This window comes from Triturus cristatus, chromosome 7 (assembly GCF_964204655.1).
Source record: "Triturus cristatus chromosome 7, aTriCri1.1, whole genome shotgun sequence".
Classification (NCBI taxonomy): domain Eukaryota; kingdom Metazoa; phylum Chordata; class Amphibia; order Caudata; family Salamandridae; genus Triturus; species Triturus cristatus.
The window spans coordinates 1,564,782,272-1,564,801,563 of NC_140590.1; the positions used below are offsets into that span (position 1 = coordinate 1,564,782,272).

The 19,292-nt window shown below is 43.2% G+C and overlaps 1 protein-coding gene across 1 annotated transcript in view; it reads left to right on the plus strand.

The window, feature by feature from the left end:
* LOC146812387 (uncharacterized) overlaps positions 1 to 19,292 on the plus strand; it is a 110,833-nt gene that overhangs the window by 20,794 nt on the left and 70,747 nt on the right. The window contains exons 2-4 of the mRNA XM_085619390.1: positions 5,062 to 5,199; positions 10,880 to 11,023; positions 14,978 to 15,124. Coding sequence (XP_085475516.1) covers positions 5,062 to 5,199; positions 10,880 to 11,023; positions 14,978 to 15,124 — 429 coding nt within the window. The remainder of the gene's footprint in view (positions 1 to 5,061; positions 5,200 to 10,879; positions 11,024 to 14,977; positions 15,125 to 19,292) is intronic.

Genomic DNA, 19,292 nt, shown 5'->3' on the forward strand with positions numbered 1-19,292 from the left:
GTCCCTTTATTCCCAGAGCCAGCCTGTAGGTGGGGGATGCCTTTATCTGACCTTTCCCCTTTTCTGGGTTTGGCTCCAAACGGCCTAGGGTAACAAAGTGCAGTCAGGCCTAGGTGTCAGTTGCATTTGTGAGTAGCAGGGCAGGCAGCCCTTAAAAATCAGGAAGGAACTGGCCAAGCCCTGACACTTCCCTTTGAAGCTCAGGAAGGGCTGAGTGCAGCCCCCAAGGACATCCAGGACATCGTGCTCAGGAGAGCAACACCCTTCCCAACACCCAAGGCCTTTTTGTCCCCATGTCTGAAAGCAATACACAAAACACCACAGGAGAGCCAATCATAACCATGTGACCCTGAAAACTGGCAGAAAGGCACATTGGGTTTAGGTAGAAAAATGCCAACAGGCATTTTTAGAAAAGTAACTTAAATTCTGACTTTACCTTCAACGAGAGGTTTAAATTGTGATTCATTTGAGTGGATAAGCATTTCTCTATCTGTTCCCAAACTGGTGTTATTATTTTTTAAGTGTAATAAGTTAACCCACTAGTAAAAAGCACTGCTCTTGTTTTTTTTACTGGGGGCCAATCTTGTAGCACTGCAGCAAAACTGTCTCCCAGTGATAAAACTGGCCTCCATGGCCAGAAAACCAGATCCCACCCCTACGACTCCCCAGGGAAATACCCGCTGCCCGCTACTGCCAGTTCGGCTCTGATTTTGACCCATTTCAATTGTAGGGTCACATCAAGAATGGTGTCATATGTCTAAAGCACCTAGAATCATGGAGACAGGAAGTTTACTTATTCAATCAACTCTCAACAGTATGCATATCAAATGTTATGCACAACCTCCAGAGCAACACATTTCTCTGAAATGTAACATGCAAAATCACTAGAGAGAGCTACTATAAATAGTGTAACCAGTGTACACAGCATCTACCTGTGTGGGAATTCCAAGGAATGATGAGGAGCACTCAGGAAGGCCTAAAGATGTAGTGTATCCATTGTGCCCCTCATTTACAAGATGTGTGAAGCCACCAAAAAAACACTAAGTCTGTAACTTCTCTAGACCCCACTGGGCAACATAGTGGAGGAATGTGGTTCTCTCCATATATGTAAACTGCAATTCCCGCTTTGTGGGAAACATTCTGAATAGCTCCAAGTGAGAGCACGCGTCTATCATGCTGGGTGTCTAAGTAAAATAAATCCGCAAGTTTGGTTGTGGCGAGGACCATGGTAAAAGTATCTAGAAAGTCCCATCTCCTTGTTATCAATACACATACTAGTCAATCCAGAGATCAAATGAATGATTACACACATTGCGAGTTATTGAGACTTTATCAATCATGTGGAACCTGTAGCTACAATTACCAGTGCAAATCTAAATCATGGAAGATAATGATAGTACTAACCTAGAAAATCATGTTAGTACAAAATCCTTCAAAATCACCTTTATGGCGATGCCACCGATACAAAACCAAAAGTACTTCTCATGATCCTGTTAAGTTATTAAAGAAATCCAACAAAGGATAATCGATTACAAGCTTGGTTTATCAGTTAATCTAGGACTCATGCTACTCTGCACCACTACGTCTGCTGTCTCATTCAACAATAAAGTCAGAGATGGGTAAGCTCCCACCTAAATATCGTCAGTGTGCGAATTAACTAGACTTCATCTAATTTCAAGGAGCAGTGGGCGTCTTTATAGAGGGTATTTTTGTACTAGAAGGGTTAAGGTGTTGTTTTTGAAAGAGTGTTCCATGAAGTCTACATATAGAATGGGATGAGGCGGTGAGGAGAGCAGCTTTACAGGAACCATTGGGTAATTAGCTTGCTACCTATTCCATCACTCACCTGTCCAACAAACAAAAATATGCCTTACAACATTCGGAGAACTGATTTTTAGTATGAAAAAGGCTGGTGTATTTGTATTTATGCACATATACATTTTGGGGCCTGAAAGTCCATTATTCTTGCAAAAAGAGTTAGCTTGTCATGTGTCCCAGTTAGGCACAGTAGGAAATTATGTCATTTTTAACATGTACACAGATCTTTCCTGTAGTTGCCTTCACTGTTCACTATGACTTTTGACACATATTTGCGTTTGTGACACTTTGGGTTTGTTTCCTGGAAACATGGACCTTGCTTACACGAGTCAACTGCCCAAGAACACAATCATATTGTGTAGGCTTTGTGTACAAGGCCTAAACATATGTTGTGCAAATGTGTTTGTTATTTATGTGCATTTAGTGACACAACTATCTGTAGAATGCAAACAATGGCAGCCTGATCACAGCCTCGGCCCAAGGCAAGGATGCCTTTTTCTTTATATAAGCATCTGTTTCTGGGTATAGTCAGAGGAGGCACTTATGCTGACTTCGAGAGGCCCCTACATGCTGAAGCTTTTCACCCAGCAGCTGACTGACATCTCTCTGAGGGGTATCCAGTTTATGACCAAGACGGGGTCCCACCAGGCAATGGGGTTGTATCATTCATTAGGGGGTTTCTTGGTAGAACGTACACATAGGTTAGATTTTATTATAGTTGGAGTATGCAGAATTATTATGTTATTTCAAATGCTTGTTTACATATATTGTTTCAGCACAATAGTGGAACTTTTTGTTCTGTTCACTTTCCTGACACTTATTATAACTTTCGCCTGCTTATGTCTATTGAGCATTCCAGTATGTATTTTGTATACAAGAATTACTTCGGTTCAATAAACCTTGAAAACGTCCCTTCTGAGTATTCCTTGAATATTTCTCTGAGCAAAAAAAAGCACAAGTGTATGAGTGAAAGGTCCTAGGTCTGTCACCACAGTTCCTGAGGGAGCAGGGTTGTCATGTTCAGTGGTTTCCAGAAGTGTTCACTCCCTGTCTAGGTTAGGGGAGCTTATGGTGGTTCTGTAATCTAGCTGGTCCAAGGGACAACATACTTTGGGGGGGTGCACGGAATCAGTCTGGCACCATCCCAAAGTTTATGTCATCCACAAACGTGCAGTTCCTACTGATTAGTAGAAACTACACAACAAGCTGGAAAGTATATACAGATATATGGAAAGATTAATCTTCTTAGCACATCTGCTACTTCCCACTGGAAAACATAGAAGTACAAGAGGGGATGTTGTGTACTTGTTATGGCCAGGCTCAATGAAGAAACAGATCCATACCAGGAGGATCAATTCCCAACCACCTCTGTGTTTTTGACATTCTTTGCCTGCGAGGGACTCATGTCATACTTTGTCTAGGCCTATGATGACATTTTGTCATAAGCATTCTTTGTGAAGCAGAATGGATGGCCGCTCTCAGGACCACTGTGCAGCTTGGAACTTGGTTGAGCAATTGTGGATGTGATTGCTCCACAACTCAACTTCTTGCCTTTGCCTATGTATATGTGTGAAAGGCTTACAACTCCCACCTAAAGTTTGGAGGAAACTGAAAATCCTATACTTTCTACACAAACCTCTGAATCTGTTCAGGGTAAACAGATCTGCTGACAGGTGGGGAGGAAGAACTTGTCTTCAGCCCCAGCGCTGTTTCTCTCACATCAAACAAGGGATGTTTCAAGACTAACTTATTCAGAGATGGCTTGAAGACATTCTTTCAATATTTAGTTCAAGTCATCTTACATTTGCTGACTAGTCCTTAATATCTGATTCCACATGGGCATTGAGGAATCGATTGATACATTTCCAACTGGTCCCGTGAAATTCTATATAAGATACATGGGTGCTGAAGAATATCAGACATGGTGCTCCGTATATTTATGATCATGTAACCAATTCCAATCTAACAATGAACCTGCGGCCTAATGAATCAGCTCAGAAAGTTGGGGCTCTTTACAAATATGCTGGATGTGTTAGAAAAAAGGGAAGTAATTATGAGCTTGTACTGTGAGAAGAGTCTGACAATAAATTCAAATGCCTTCCCTCTGCAAACTTTCAGGTCTGTTTCAATATAACCCTAAAATGGGTCAGCAGGTTTTTTCTCAAGGGGTTTTCTTTTTTCAATGTGAACTGAAGATTTGGCTGCCGTAGTTTGCTGAATCCTCTTATTGAGGAGCATAGGTAGGTTAAGCGATTGGATTTTATCTGACCAGCTGGGATTCAGTTGCATTGTTCTGCAGCGTACTGTCCGGACAATAGTTTGTTCATGATTTTTGGCACAGCAGGCAGCAGCGAGAAGTTTTTAACCTCATGTTTGAGAAGATGAGTCAGGAAGGCCTTTTCCCTTTTCTTTGAGAAAGCAGTATCAGCACTTACTGAGGCTCGTCTTGGATGTTTAACAAGAAAAATGGCAGCTTCTTGGCCAGATTCAGTTGGTTTATATCTATCAAATGTTTGTAGATCTGTCATGTTGGCTACTCTTATTTCCTATTAATGGCTGATCCTGAGCTTTTCTACAAGGATCCAATTTTCTGGCTTTCTTTTTTAAAGCCAGAATGTTCCTGGTTTGAAGTGTGCTATTTCTGTGGTTTTCATGTGCTGTATTTGAGAATAAACATTGAGAGGTAAGGGTTAGGCTCAAGCAGAGCATCAGGCCATTTTAATGCTGGCATGGTATACTGTCAAAGAACATAAATAGCTGGGTGGCAGTAGTCGATGAGGAGGTAAGGCTCTGATTTCTTTCTGTAATATTCATTACCATGATTCTCCCTTCCTCATCTCACTACCTATGATCCTCCCTCCCAGGAGTACCTCACGACGATCCCAGGATTACTTGCAGCATAGTGATTTGTTGGTGATAGGGACATCCTTCATGTTCCCTTCCCTTGAGAGAACGATGACCGTAAAGACAGCAGGGTCTGGAAAAGGTGCAATGGGAGTACTGCCAATGGAAGGGGGAATTTGTTAGGGCCTGCATCTCCTATATAGTAATGGGTTCAGATGAGAAAGGGGGAAATGGAGTAATGAAAATAATGGGTAAGTGAAACATTCTAGGTCAGAAACAAATTGTCTAGAACTACGCTCCCTTCTTGCAGTGTGTTCCAGGTCAGTGTTGTGTATGCAGATGTTATGGGGCAGAGGGTTTCCCCTCTTTACATGTACTTCATTCATTCTGTTTTTCCAGACAGACCTGGTACTTGCCCAGCTGAGGACCTGAAGGCTGAGAGAAAGACCGACTACTGCACTGCGGACAGTGAGTGTGCAGAGGGCAGTAAGTGCTGCTTCATCAACGGACAGAAAACATGTTTGCCATTTGTGGAAGGTATGTGTTGCACAAGGTACTTCTTTGCAATCATGTTTTGAGGTTCGTGGACAGAAGGTTATCTAGGGGCCTATTTACAAGCTCCGTTGCGAGTCTCCTGAATGAAGCAACAAAAAAAATAGATTTATGAAGTTACTCAAGGCCACCTTGTGTGACCCTGAGTGGCTTCATAAATCTTGAGGAAAGCAATGCAGTGCAAATCACTGCGCTGCCTTACTCTGCATCAGGGAGACATTCGATGGGTGTTGTGTGGGTGTTTGCACACAGCATCCATGGATTTTGATGCATTTCCTGATTTACCAGCAGTGGCAGACCAGGAAATGTGCCAAAAACCTACACCTCCCCAGGTGATGCATAACAAGGAGAAATATCTTTATTTCTCCTCATTTTTTACACAGAGAGAGGTAATGCCTGAAGGGATTGTTTTTGTGCAGGAAGGGGGGGGGGGATGTCATCGTCCCTCCGCTCCGTTCGGTACCAGGAAGCACACCTAGGGTCACATGACCAATCACAACGCTGCAATGCAGCTTTGTAATTGGTCTGAGCACCGTGGTTCCTAGGCATGTTCTCCACCCAGGCTGTAATGCAGCCTGTGTGGAGAGCATGCAAAGTGTGAATGACTGTTTGGCAGGCAGGCCAAACAGTCATTGCGCACTTAGGAGGGTATTACCACTCCTCCCCTGCCCTGCTCTGTGAGCAGAGCAGCCCCACCCCGCCCGTCATGGAAAGCTGCTGGAGCAGGACAAAATAAAGTGATAATAACATCACATTCTTATAATTTTATTTTTCCTTTCTTTCACTGCTGCAAAACAGTGGGGCGACACTCCCCTGCCTTAGCGGAGGAGCCACCACTGCAAATAGAGTGTTTTTATTCATATTTTGTTTGCAGCAATTTGTTTAACCTAATGAATATTCATTGTGCCTGACAGCAGAAGATGTATTTTCATAAAATGATAAATTGATTGAATTTTAAAAAGATATCTGATATTTGAGTTATAATTCATGCAAAGTTTAGAGACTTATTACTAATGTTAATTAGTGCAAATAGCACTAGCAATTATTTCCTAACATTAGTGGAATGATGCCATCATGATTACGGTTTTCTTCAGACATTATCACTATTGCTCACATGGGGAGAGAGCACGCTGCCAGCAAGTCAGCACCAGTTATCTCATTGCATTCTGGTAGATTTTGTTTATAGTGTTTTTGAATCAATCCCAAGTAGAAATGTGTTTGCACTGCTGGTGCAGTTGGTGCTTGCATTATCACACACATTTCTGAGTTCAGCAGAAAGTACCAGGCAGGTTAGGGGGTGCTTGAAATGACACTTTCATTATGTCAAGTAAATCAGTGCTCCAAAGCGTGCATGTCAGTACCGTCCTGTGTGTCCCCAGAGCTGACATCCTAAGCGCCACTGTCACAGACTTGAGTAGTGATTGTGACCCCTCTGACAAAGCACCTCACAAAGTAGCCCTTAACAACTATCACGGCTGCATCAAAAATAGACCAAGAGAGCAGCGATCTCTTCCCATGTCAGTACTGCGGCCATACGAAGTAGCTTTTCACGATAGTCAAAGAATTCTCCAATTCAGTAGCCATTGAAAACAAATATCCAACCCTCCCAGGAACTGTTCGGAACCCTCTCTGACCACTTATGTCCAACTAGCAGACCTCATAGCCAAAATCAAATTCGGCTCCCTGGCTGATTAGTGTCCCCCTCATACTATAACCTAGTTAGCTTCCTCACTTATTCCATCAGTCACATCTTTATGTAATCTACTGCTGTTTTGATCTACCGCCCCTCGGTAATAGAAATCTGCTTATGTTACACCTATTCTAAAAAAACACACCTTGATCTCAAGGAACCCATCAATTATTGTCCCATATCTGTTCTCCCATTAATTGGCAAATTGCTGGAATCTCACGTAACTAAACAGCTGTTATCCTACCTGGAGGCTCATTCCTTGCTGGAAGGCTCTCAGTCAGGCTTTCGCCCTCTACACAGCACAGAAACCACCCTTGTAGCAGTAACAGACTCTCTCAGCCTTTCTATGGATGCCGGCAAGCCAGGTATGCTGGTTCTTCCCGACCTGACGGTGGCATTTGATACCGTGTCACACCCTATTCTGATTCAACACCTTCAGGAGATAGGTATACACGTCACCGTCTTACATTGGCTTGCCAACTTTTTGAAAGATAGAACTAAAACCATCACTCTGGGTCCTTTCCACTCTAAGACTGTGTTCCTGAACAAGGGAGTTCCTCAGGGCTCTACCATAAGTCTGACTCTCTTCAAGATTTATGTTGCTCTCCTTGCTTGGTTAGTCAAGTCCTATGACTTCGAGATACTTTCTCATGCTGATGATACTTAGCTGGTCATCTCTCTCGAGCAAGATAGCGAGGATGTTAAACAGCGATTTATCTCCTGTATGAGAGACATTGCCAGCTGCATGTCCTCAAATTGTCTACAACTGAATGGGGACAAGACCTAGATGCTACTTCGAGGTAAAGCTCATCTTCACAGGGCTGAGGCTTGGTGGCCGATGGAGCCTGGCCCTGACCCCGCTCCTAGAACCACATTGAGGAACTTGGGTATCCTCTTTGATAATAATTTATCGATGAAGGCCCATGTGGCATCTACATGTGGCATGTGTTTTGGGACAATGACCCTCCTTAAGAGGGCTATTCCAGTGGCTGCCACTGGACTCCCGCAAGATCCTTGTCCTGACCTTGATTATCAGCCGCCTAGACTATGGAAATGCGCTTGTAGTAGCTTCAAACGCATCCCTCCATGCCAAGATGCAGATAATTCAAAATACCGGTATGCAGATAGAATATCGAGATGGAAATGTCGACTTACACAAATATCGTGTTGGAAATATTTTGATACAGAAATATCAAAAGCAAGAATATCGTGGTCAAGAATATTGATTTTAAAGTTATAAATATAGTTTTAAAAAATATCAGTCATTAATATCGTTTGCAAAAATATAGTTGTTTAAAATATCAATTTTTTAATTAGTGTTATGTATTTTAGTATGTATTTTGAATGTATGTGATCTATTTTTTTGCATAAGTATTGTTTTTGTTTTTTAATATATATGTGTTAAATTTCTAGAAGTTATCAATCTTATTTTAATAAAATGTTGTGTTTTTTAGTTCCGTAGCAGGTTGTGGGTTGATAGGGGAATAGGGTGGAAAGTAATATAGTTATAATAAATGAATGACTATTTTTTATTTAGTAATATTTATTTAGTTGACATGACATTTTATAGTGTTAATTGTGGGAAGTAATTTATTATTAGTTAATTATTAATTGGTTGTTAATTTATATTAATTAATTAATTGGTAATTAATTATGGTAATTTTGTCATTTTTTTAGGAGCGGGTTGTGGGGTTTATAGGGGTAAAGGATGGGAAGTATGGGAAGTAATTTAATTATCATAAATTAATGGTCACAATGTATTAATATTTATTTAAATTGAAGGGTGGAAAGTAATTTATGTTTCATTCATTAATAATTAGTTGATCATTATTATTAAGCCATCCTACCCACAGATCTCCCGAGGCTTCGCCGGGAGCAACGCTTCATTTTAAAACTACACTGACCGTTGGTGCACTAATCTTTGTGCTCCTCGGCAATTGCGCCCTGGATTTCCGCGCTACTTACTTTTAGCTGCTCCCTCCTTTGCACGCCCCCCAGAGCGCCGGCCGCTGATCGCCTCCTCCTGCCGGGCTGCTGCTCGGAGCAGGCACGGGCGAGTCCTCCATCTTGGGCGGCTCTGGGCTAGCGCTGCAGCTTTTTGGCCACTCCCCCCCTGACAAGTACTTCTGGCGCCTAGCGGACATCGCGCCTACTCTCATCCTACCCACAGATCTCCCGAGGCTTCGCCGGGAGCAACGCTTCATTTTAAAACTACACTGACCGTTGGTGCACTAATCTTTGTGCTCCTCGGCAATTGCGCCCTGGATTTCCGCGCTACTTACTTTTAGCTGCTCCCTCCTTTGCACGCCCCCCAGAGCGCCGGCCGCTGATCGCCTCCTCCTGCCGGGCTGCTGCTCGGAGCAGGCACGGGCGAGTCCTCCATCTTGGGCGGCTCTGGGCTAGCGCTGCAGCTTTTTGGCCACTCCCCCCCTGACAAGTACTTCTGGCGCCTAGCGGACATCGCGCCTACTCTCATCCTACCCACAGATCTCCCGAGGCTTCGCTGGGAGCAACGCTTCATTTTAAAACTACACTGACCGTTGGTGCACTAATCTTTGTGCTCCTCGGCAATTGCGCCCTGGATTTCTTCGCTACTTACTTTTAGCTGCTCCCTCCTTTGCACGCCCCCCAGAGCGCCGGCCGCTGATCGCCTCCTCCTGCCGGGCTGCTGCTCGGAGCAGGCACGGGCGAGTCCTCCATCTTGGGCGGCTCTGGGCTAGCGCTGCAGCTTTTTGGCCACTCCCCCCCTGCCATGCCCCCTCATGTGTCCCTATATTTTGACCAGTCAGCCCCGGCGGCGCAGCGGGCGGGCGCAGCGGGCGCGACGACGGCGCGCCGAAGTTGCGCCTAAGTTAAGCCCGTCTGCGCCCGTCCGCGACGGGCCGGGACCAGGGGCCACAGACCCTGCTCGGCCTTTAGTCTACACTTCGGTCCAACTGTCTGCTCTTTTCACTGCCCCCCCTCTCTCTCCCTCCCTATTGCACCGTTTAGACTCCTTGGGTATCAATGCTCATCCTTCTTCCTGTCCCCGTCCTGCTGTGCTTAGTCCTACCCTTCCTACATTTGGCATACCCTCGGTTACTTGCCCTCCTCCTGGTCCCCCCCCAGCTTCTGCTATTTTGCTTAACACTCGTTCTGCGGCCAAAAACCAAACGGCCCTTTCTACTCTTCTCCACAATGATTCTCCTGATTTTCTATTCCTTACAGAAACCTGGTTTTCTTCTGCTTCTCTTCCTGATCTCTTGGCCATTTTACCTGACACCTACTATGCCCTCCGTGCAGATCGCCCGGACGGCAAGGCTGGTGGAGGTGTGGCTATGATTATCCACTCCTCTTTAAAATTTCAACTTCTCGATCAACTAATAGTTGGTGGTAAATAATGAATGGATGTGGAAATGCATTTCATAGCGCCTACAAGTGTGCAATGTGGCAGACACACATGCCCTTAGGGCATGTATGTGTGCCACATGTGCACACATGGCCGATTCAGGGGTGCAACAGGGTGTCAATGTGACACCCTGCCACCCTTGCATGTGTTCCCCCCATTACCGAATCGGTATTTACCGATTCGGTAATGAGGCATACCTTCCCATCAATGGGAAGGTATGCCTCATTACCGAATCGGTAAATACCGATTCGGTAATTACCGAATTTTACCGAATCGGTAAAAATTACCGACTCATTACCTACATAGCATTTACCACTTCATAAATACCGAATCGGTATGATTCGGTATTTATGAAGTGGTAAATGCAAGCCCACCCACATAAGGCCTCATAAGTGCTGCAGCTCTGGGTGTGCAGCTCAATTTCTACTTCCATTGAAAGGTACAAGAATGAGAAGCACGAAGGTGGGCAAACCCACAGTCTGCCCATCCACTCCTATCGCCAAACACTTTCTGCAAAAGTGGATTGAACGACATGTGAACAATGAATTTACTAATGCATTTATATTGTTTCTGCTATGTTCTGACAGAGAAACCTGGAGCGTGTCCACCAGAGCGAGTCCATGTTACAGACACATTCAATGATAGCTTTTGTAAGAGTGATACAGACTGCCCCAGTGATCAGAAGTGCTGCTCGGACAATGGTGACCAGTTTTGCAAGGCTCCCGCCAGAGGTACTCGCTAATGTAGCTTTTACTCCTTTACTCTTTTGAATACTGAAATATGCACGTTTATGGGCAGCTTCAACATTTTTAAGACTTCAATGTGTTGGCCTTATCTTAGTACTTCTTTTCTAGACTTGACAGGTTCTCTCCTGGCAGAGAGCACTATATTCAAAGATGCAATGGCATGTTTATAACACACTGCATGGGATGACACAGTGCGGGATGTCCAGACCACACCTGATCATTGACTTCATGGACGTCTCACTTTACAGAGCACTAAAACCATTGACCTATGAGATCCCTTCCACGGTCTCAAACACTAGAAACTATGGAGGCCTGTCAATCTCTCTCTCTCTCTCTCTCTCTCTCTCTATCTCTCTCCCTCTCTCTGTGTGTGTGTAGATATCTATCTATCTATCTATCTATCTATCTATCTATCTATCTATCTATCTATCTATCTAAATATATATATAAATACACACACACACATATGTATATGTATATATATATATATATATATATATATATATATATATATATATATCCCAAGAACTTCACTGCTGCTTGGCGCTTCAAGTATTGAAGAAAGGAGCATGGAAACAACTTTGGTGCATTCAATCGATTTATTTACCTCAAGGTAAATCTGCAATAACGTGTTTCGGCTCCGAAGAGCCTTGATCACATATATCATATACATATAGCCTTGTAACCCCACCTTCCCTCTGCCGATTTCGACCCCGGGGACCCCATCCCCCATGGAGAGTCTTTTCTTTTTTAATGGGGAGGGACCCCATCCCCAGGAGCTTGGCCTTTTCCTTTTTTTAAAATTTATTTTGAATATAGGAGGCCTGCGTGTCCCACCTTCCCTGGGACAATTCTGGCCCTGGAGACCCCATCCCGTGGGGCCAGGCATTCTTTTTTTTTTAGAAATGGGGAGGGGGCCGGCGTGGCCCGCCTTAGCAGGCCGATATTGCCCTAGAGACCAGATCTCCCAGGGCATGCCAGCATGTTGGGGACCGCAGGGGGAGCCTCAAGGCCCCCGCGGTCCCTGCCGGCTCCCCGCCTCCTGCAGGAGCCGGCATTGCTTTTGGACAGAGAGAGCTGCAAACATGCAGCTCCCTCTGTCCAAAAGCAATTCTGCTCCGCCCTCATGGAAACGAGGGCATTTTGAATGCTCCTGCTTCCATGAAGCAGAGCATTGTTTGCTATGGCTTGGCGTGCAGCAGTTTGGACTGTAGCCGTGTCTTACGTTTCCTATGGAAATCAACATGGGGAAAATATATATATATATATATATATATATATATATATGTTCGCTCTTAGCCTTCCCAAAAGATTGAGCCTCACTCGAACATTTACCAAGGTGGCAAGCCTTTAATGAAGAGTATGAACAGTCAGCTGAGGCAGTTACGATCACACGGCCACAACGCGACTTGCCTGACGCGTTTCGAAGGAATCTCCCTCTTCCTCAGAGGCAGTCGGTCATAGATGCACGCTCCGGTCACCATCCATAAATGCAAAATACGCCCCCTGATGGGCGGGTCAATTGGCCCCAAAGCCTTATGGTTACTGGAGTCCCGGAAAATCTAACCCATGATGGTGCGTTAATTTCCGTGCCTTTCAAGCCCTCAGATGGGCCACCGCCTCAGATGCTGTTCTCATCGCAGGTTACTGCGATGAGAACAGCATCTGAGGCGGTGGCCCATCTTAGGGCTTGAAAGGCACGGAAATTAACGCACCATCATGGGTTAGATTTTCCGGGACTCCAGTAACCATAAGGCTTTGGGGCCAATTGACCCGCCCATCAGGGGGCGTATTTTGCATTTATGGATGGTGACCGGAGCGTGCATCTATGACCGACTGCCTCTGAGGAAGAGGGAGATTCCTTCGAAACGCGTCAGGCAAGTCGCGTTGTGGCCGTGTGATCGTAACTGCCTCAGCTGACTGTTCATACTCTTCATTAAAGGCTTGCCACCTTGGTAAGTGTTCGAGTGAGGCTCAATCTTCTGGGAAGGCTAAGAGCGAACATTTTGGGCGGTGCCCAGCCGTCGAGCCGCACCACCCCGGGATGAGAGGGGGCCATGCAGCAGGACATATCCAGAGCTGTTGTGTGGAGCACTTACCTGCGATGAGAACAGCATCTGAGGCGGTGGCCCATCTGAGGGCTTGAAAGGCACGGAAATTAACGCACCATCATGGGTTAGATTTTCCGGGACTCCAGTAACCATAAGGCTTTGGGGCCAATTGACCCGCCCATCGGGGGCGTATTTTGCATTTATGGATGGTGACCGGAGCGTGCATCTATGACCGACTGCCTCTGAGGAAGAGGGAGATTCCTTCGAAACGCGTCAGGCAAGTCGCGTTGTGGCCGTGTGATCGTAACTGCCTCAGCTGACTGTTCATACTCTTCATTAAAGGCTTGCCACCTTGGTAAGTGTTCGAGTGAGGCTCAATCTTTTGGGAAGGCTAAGAGCGAACATATATATATATATATATATATATATATTATCTACTGGCTGTCGCCAGTAGATAGTTATAGTTACAACCTAGTTTCCATAGGAAATCTCAAAATTCTATTTTGAGTAACTTTGGCGCCGGTTGACGAATTCTCGCGAAATTTTCAAAACAAACGTTCAGCTCCTACCCTGAAAGTCTCGGGGTGATTCGTCAAGCGGGGGCCGAGAAAAAGGGAGGGTCCCAAAACGCATTTTCCCTATGCATTTTGCCATAGGACCTTTAGTCGAAGGTACAGCCCGAACGGCTGAACAGAATTACATGAAATTTGGCAAAGAGGTAGCCATAAGGTCAAGGAAGTGCCTTTTGAAGGTCTCGTGTAAATCTGTTCAGTATTTCCTGAGAAAATAGCATTTAAAACCATATCAATATCTATACGCGCGCACCGCGCGCACACTGTGCGCGCACCCTGCCGTGCGCGAGCGCAATTCTGATTGGTTGTTAGATGTCGGTAAACATTTGAATCGGTTGAAACCAGGAAGTGTCGGCCGCCATTTTGTCTCTCGCAGTCTGAGGGGGTGAAAAACAAAGGTGGAGAACGTGAAAAGGGGGCAGGGTGGACAGTTCCTGACCCCCTAGCCTTGGTCAGGGGGTCACAGAAGGACCCCCAAGGGAGAAAAAAACTTTTTTTTTTTAAATCGCGGTGTGCGCGCCCCGTGCGCGCACGGCACGCATAGCGCACCGTGGGTGCTTGGTGCGCAAAGCGCACCGAGCGCCCACAGCGGGCGCACGGTGCGCGCACGGTGAAAAACCTGAAAGAAAAAAATTAATAAATATATAACTTAGCATTTAAAAAAACGTACAAATTCACTTAAAAAACCATAGGTTTCACACAGGTTATAGTTAGGTGGACATTTCCCTCGTAAAAAACCAATGAAATTCCCCCGTTATAGTTAGTTCAGATAACTATAACTCGCGCGACCACCACTCTATCACAAGGATGATGTCATCAGTGATGTCATGAGTGATGCCACTGACCATGTCATGAGTGATGTAATATGTGACGTCATGAGCAGTGGATTGCGGGCGCACAAGTTATAGTTATCTGAACTAACTATAACGGGGGAATTTCATTGGTTTTTTACGAGGGAAATGTCCACCTAACTATAACCTGTGTGAAACCTATGGTTTTTTAAGTGAATATATATATATATATATATATATATATATATATATATATATATATATATATATATATATATATATATAGGTACTCTGTGTCACTCAGGGAAATAGTAGGGCTTCCTCTTATGTTCACAGTTTTTGGCAGCAGAATATGAAGGGTACATTTTTTTCTACACCTGAAACAGATTGGGTACTGTTCTGTCATCCCCAACTTTTGTATATAAATTCTATATGGCCGATGTCTTAAAAAAACACACTAAAACAAGTAAATATCAGAAGGCTGGGCATTTATTAAGTTTTTTTTCCCATTCTTCTTTTGGACAGCAAAGCTCGGAGAATGCCCGCCGGCACCTTATGACATGGCTGCCATGAAGGATAGAGAGGATTTCTGCACCTCGGACAGTGAGTGTGCCCAAAATCTGAAGTGCTGCCTCACAAAGACAGGACACACATGTCTGCCATCTATGGAAGGTATGTAGCTGATGTTCTGTTGTTAATGGCCTGTAGAGCAGTATAGTTGTGTCACCGTGCATATATAAGTGTGTTGTGTGTGTGTGAGTGTGCGTGTGTGTGTTTTGCCTCTTTGGGGCAACGTACAGTTATATAAGCCCCAAATTTCAAGTCTATGGCAATCGCTTCATTGGTTATTCACCAAGCAACACACACACACCTAATGATGTCTCTGTGGTCCATCACTGTTATATGTCTAAGGAACTATTACAATGATTTAGAGAACGCTGCCAAACCAGTAAAGAGGTTTAAACAACAATGTAGATAGTGATCACCAGTGCAGTGGTAGGACAAGTATCTGGCCCGCATAGAGACATTTGAATCTTATAAAAGGTGGTGTTACCACAACAGAATGTTTAAACCGAATTTGAATGACATACTGAAACGTTTGATGCAATCTTTCAAACCACACTAGATATGAAAATGCACTCAAGACTAAAATTGATTCTATTTTCCACTCTGAATCATAGTCAGCGGCGGCTCCTACACGGATGCGAAGGAGCGTCACCCCACTGCTCACTGAGTGAGCAATTAAAAACGGAAAAATAAAATGGTAACAAGGTAACATTATTATAATTTTATTTAATCATACTGGCTGAGTTGATGGGGTGGGGCTGGGCTGTTTATAGGCTGGAGAGGAGTGGTAGGCACTTCTTAGTGCGCATGACATTTTGGCTGGCCGGCCCCGGCCGCCATGAAATGTCATTGGCACTTTGCATGTTCTCTACCCAGGCTGCAATACAGCAAGGGTGGAGAACATGCCCAGGGTCCCATTCCCTGTCTGGGCGCCGAACCATGGCGCTCAGTCCAATCACAACGTTGCATTGCAGCATTGTGATTGGCGCAGGGGAGCCTGGGTATTTCCTGCTTCCACAGAATCCAGGAGGAGGAGGATAAAGGAGAAGTCAGAGTTTTTTGTTAAATTTACTTATTAATTCCTTTCCCCGCACCCCCACTCCCGTTCAGTAGTATCTGCTACTGATGATACTTAGACATGGCAAGAAAGCAAAGGATTGATGCAAATGGTTAGCTAGACCAAAAGTCAAAGCCGGGCCTAGAAAATGGAGAGCAGACAGATGACTGAGGAATCAAACACCAGGCAGACCAACCAGAAACAGGCGTCCCAGGAAAGAGCATGTCTGGTGGAGGATGTCACAAAATAAAGAGATCTACAAGATGCAATGTCAGACACTGACCCTGGTGAGACTGGTGTTAGGAATAATTCAATATATGTAAATGAGATACTAAGCTAAGACCCAGTTGTGCCCCAAATGTCTGCAGAGCACCTTGTCAAAATGCACAAATGGTTGCTGTTTTGTTGGTGCCGGGAATGTGATTCACCTCATTAATGCTAGGTGTGGGCAAAATTTAAATTACACTGGAGTAATTCACATAATTTTGTGAATTCCACATTACACATATTATGCGCCAATTCTGAAATAACTACATTAAGCCACATCATGTAACTAGACTCCATTACCGGTAAAAACGGTAGTTAAAACAACAAACTATTACTAACCCACAACATAATGCAGATTTACTAAATAATAAAAGATACCATACACTGGTAAAAAGGCTGAGTGGGGTCAATCAAAGGAAATATTTTGTCAGACAACATAATGAAGGAAAGAAAGTGGGTGAACTGTTAGCTTGCTTAATCAGGTTGAGGTCAAATGTATATGTTTGATCTGATCGGACAATATGAACATAGTCAGTTCTTCGCAAAATATTATGATACATTACACTTGTTGCCCAACATGGCGTGACCTGAACGTATCGTGAATTACCTACAGAGGATACCTATGACCTGTTTCACAGCAAAATAAGTGAAAATTCTATAAACACGAATCACATGGATGAAATAAGCATATCATTTGACCAACTTGCCATGGGCAAGACACCTTGTATGGATGGCTTGCCCACTGTATTTTATACTATGTGTAACTGAACCCCAAAGTGTTATCCATGTAGCTTCCTGGATGAGCTATATAGATGCATAATAAATGTAATGAATAAAATCATCCTAGAAGTTCAAACTTTGTGAATATTGTGCGCCAGCTATCAACATCTATAAGCTGAGGTGAATTTAAGAACAACTTTTTTCAACAATTTCAAAATGACCCCCAAGGGGATGGTGCAGATCAACAATGATCTGTCCAGGGTTCCAATCTACAATCCTAAAAACTCCACTTGACAGGGTAGACTTGCTAGTTCCACCTTAACAGGCCAGGGGTTTCGTCATGTAAATGGCAGATATTTGAATGATCAACCAGCTAATCCAACTTTCAAATCATCAGGCAAACAAGCAGTCATCGATTATACAATAAGGGACGGAGTCCCGAAATGCATTGGGCTTGAAAATTAAGATTGTTTCACTCTTTTTGTGTATACATTTTGTGCACACAAAGAAGATTGTGTTTGCAATGTGGCATTATTATTAAGTATATTCATGAATCCTAATGAATTACAATAAGAAGAATCATGGAAAATTTGAGAATAAATAATGGCAATTAACAGGATGATATTCATGTAATTGGTTTAATGTTGTGACACATCATAGTGTATAGTGCACACTATTTTAAAGATTTATCACTTCATAATTTAATTGATTTTTGACTATGTATGTCTGACAGCATACGTTTCAGTGTAGCACCATAAGATAACATTTTAAAAAATTGCTGAAAATTCAATAATCAGGAGTGCACCTCACATCCACACAAATTCTCATCTTGGCAACAACCCCGGTCAGACTTCATAGGCAACCCATACAAATCAAGTTGTACAATCTAGAAAATAATCTTCTTATTAATATTAACCAACTCAATGTTCTTTGGTTGAAATAGTTCTAAGTTCACCTGGAAGTTAGGAAGCATTAAAGTAGAGGAGGTCCAGAAATACCCATATTTGGGTCTTATAATAGATACAAATCTCACTGGGAAACATCATGTTGAGATCTTAAAAAGTTGAATTACAAGTATATTGGGAGCACTAAAAAGCTTCTCCACAGCTTATGGTTGTTCTTTGGTGGATATCATAAAGGCAATGATTATCACTGTTCTTTTATGTGGGGCCCAAATTCGTAATCATACATTTACTCCAATTGAATTGAAGTACATTTGAAAACTGTTAGGTTAAGCAGTCTACCCCTTTAGGCTGCATAAGATTAGAATTAGGATTGACTCCTTTATCCGTTGACATTAATCGTATCACTTATTTCATAGATGCTAAGGAGGCAGTAATCAACACCATAAGGGCACTTATTTGCAAAGTTGTTTTTAACAAAGGGACGGTGCACTCAAGGAAAAGTCTTTTCAAATATCCCAAAAGTTGTTTCTTTATTCTTATTCAAATCCAAGAACAGTCAAACTCAGCCAACGCGTTTCGTTCTTTACGAACTTCGTCAGGGCTGTAAATCAATACAAATAAAAACATACATTTATATAGAAACACGTCTTATACCACAAAAAACACAACAACCTACATTACCAACAATACACATACATCATGACAGTACCGTATAATACATACAGATGATTAAAAAACACAAAACACAAACATAATAGATCTCACATATAAATACATTATATACAGTTTTTATAGAAAAAAGGGACATACTAGTCAAATGTACGCACAGAACAAGAGTTAAAACTTTCACAAAAAACATACACATCCTGCCTCAACATGTATGTTATCTAATCTTCTAAAAGAGGAAAAAATTCCATTTAAAGTGTATATATATGAAAACCTAAACCATAAGTGAGTTTTTAGGTATATGATAGGGAGATGGGTCTATGCGCCTCATAGGTAACGGTGGTTTGTATGACCAATACCTTATTAAGTAAAAAATTTTATTATAATTTATACACAAATTCTTACCATGGAAATTTTAAGAAACGAACTTCACGAACTTCAAAAGGATCGGCTTCCAATAGATATAAATGTTCATGTAAAAAGGTATATGACCTAATGAAAATGAATTTTTAGAAACAATTATTACAGCCCCTTGTGGGCATGGAAGACCGAGATCAGATAAAGACACACATAAAAGACCAACAAAATATCTTCTTAAAGGTGAGACAAGATGTATACAGTGGATTAAAAGTAATGAATTAGTCGGATAGGTTTGAGT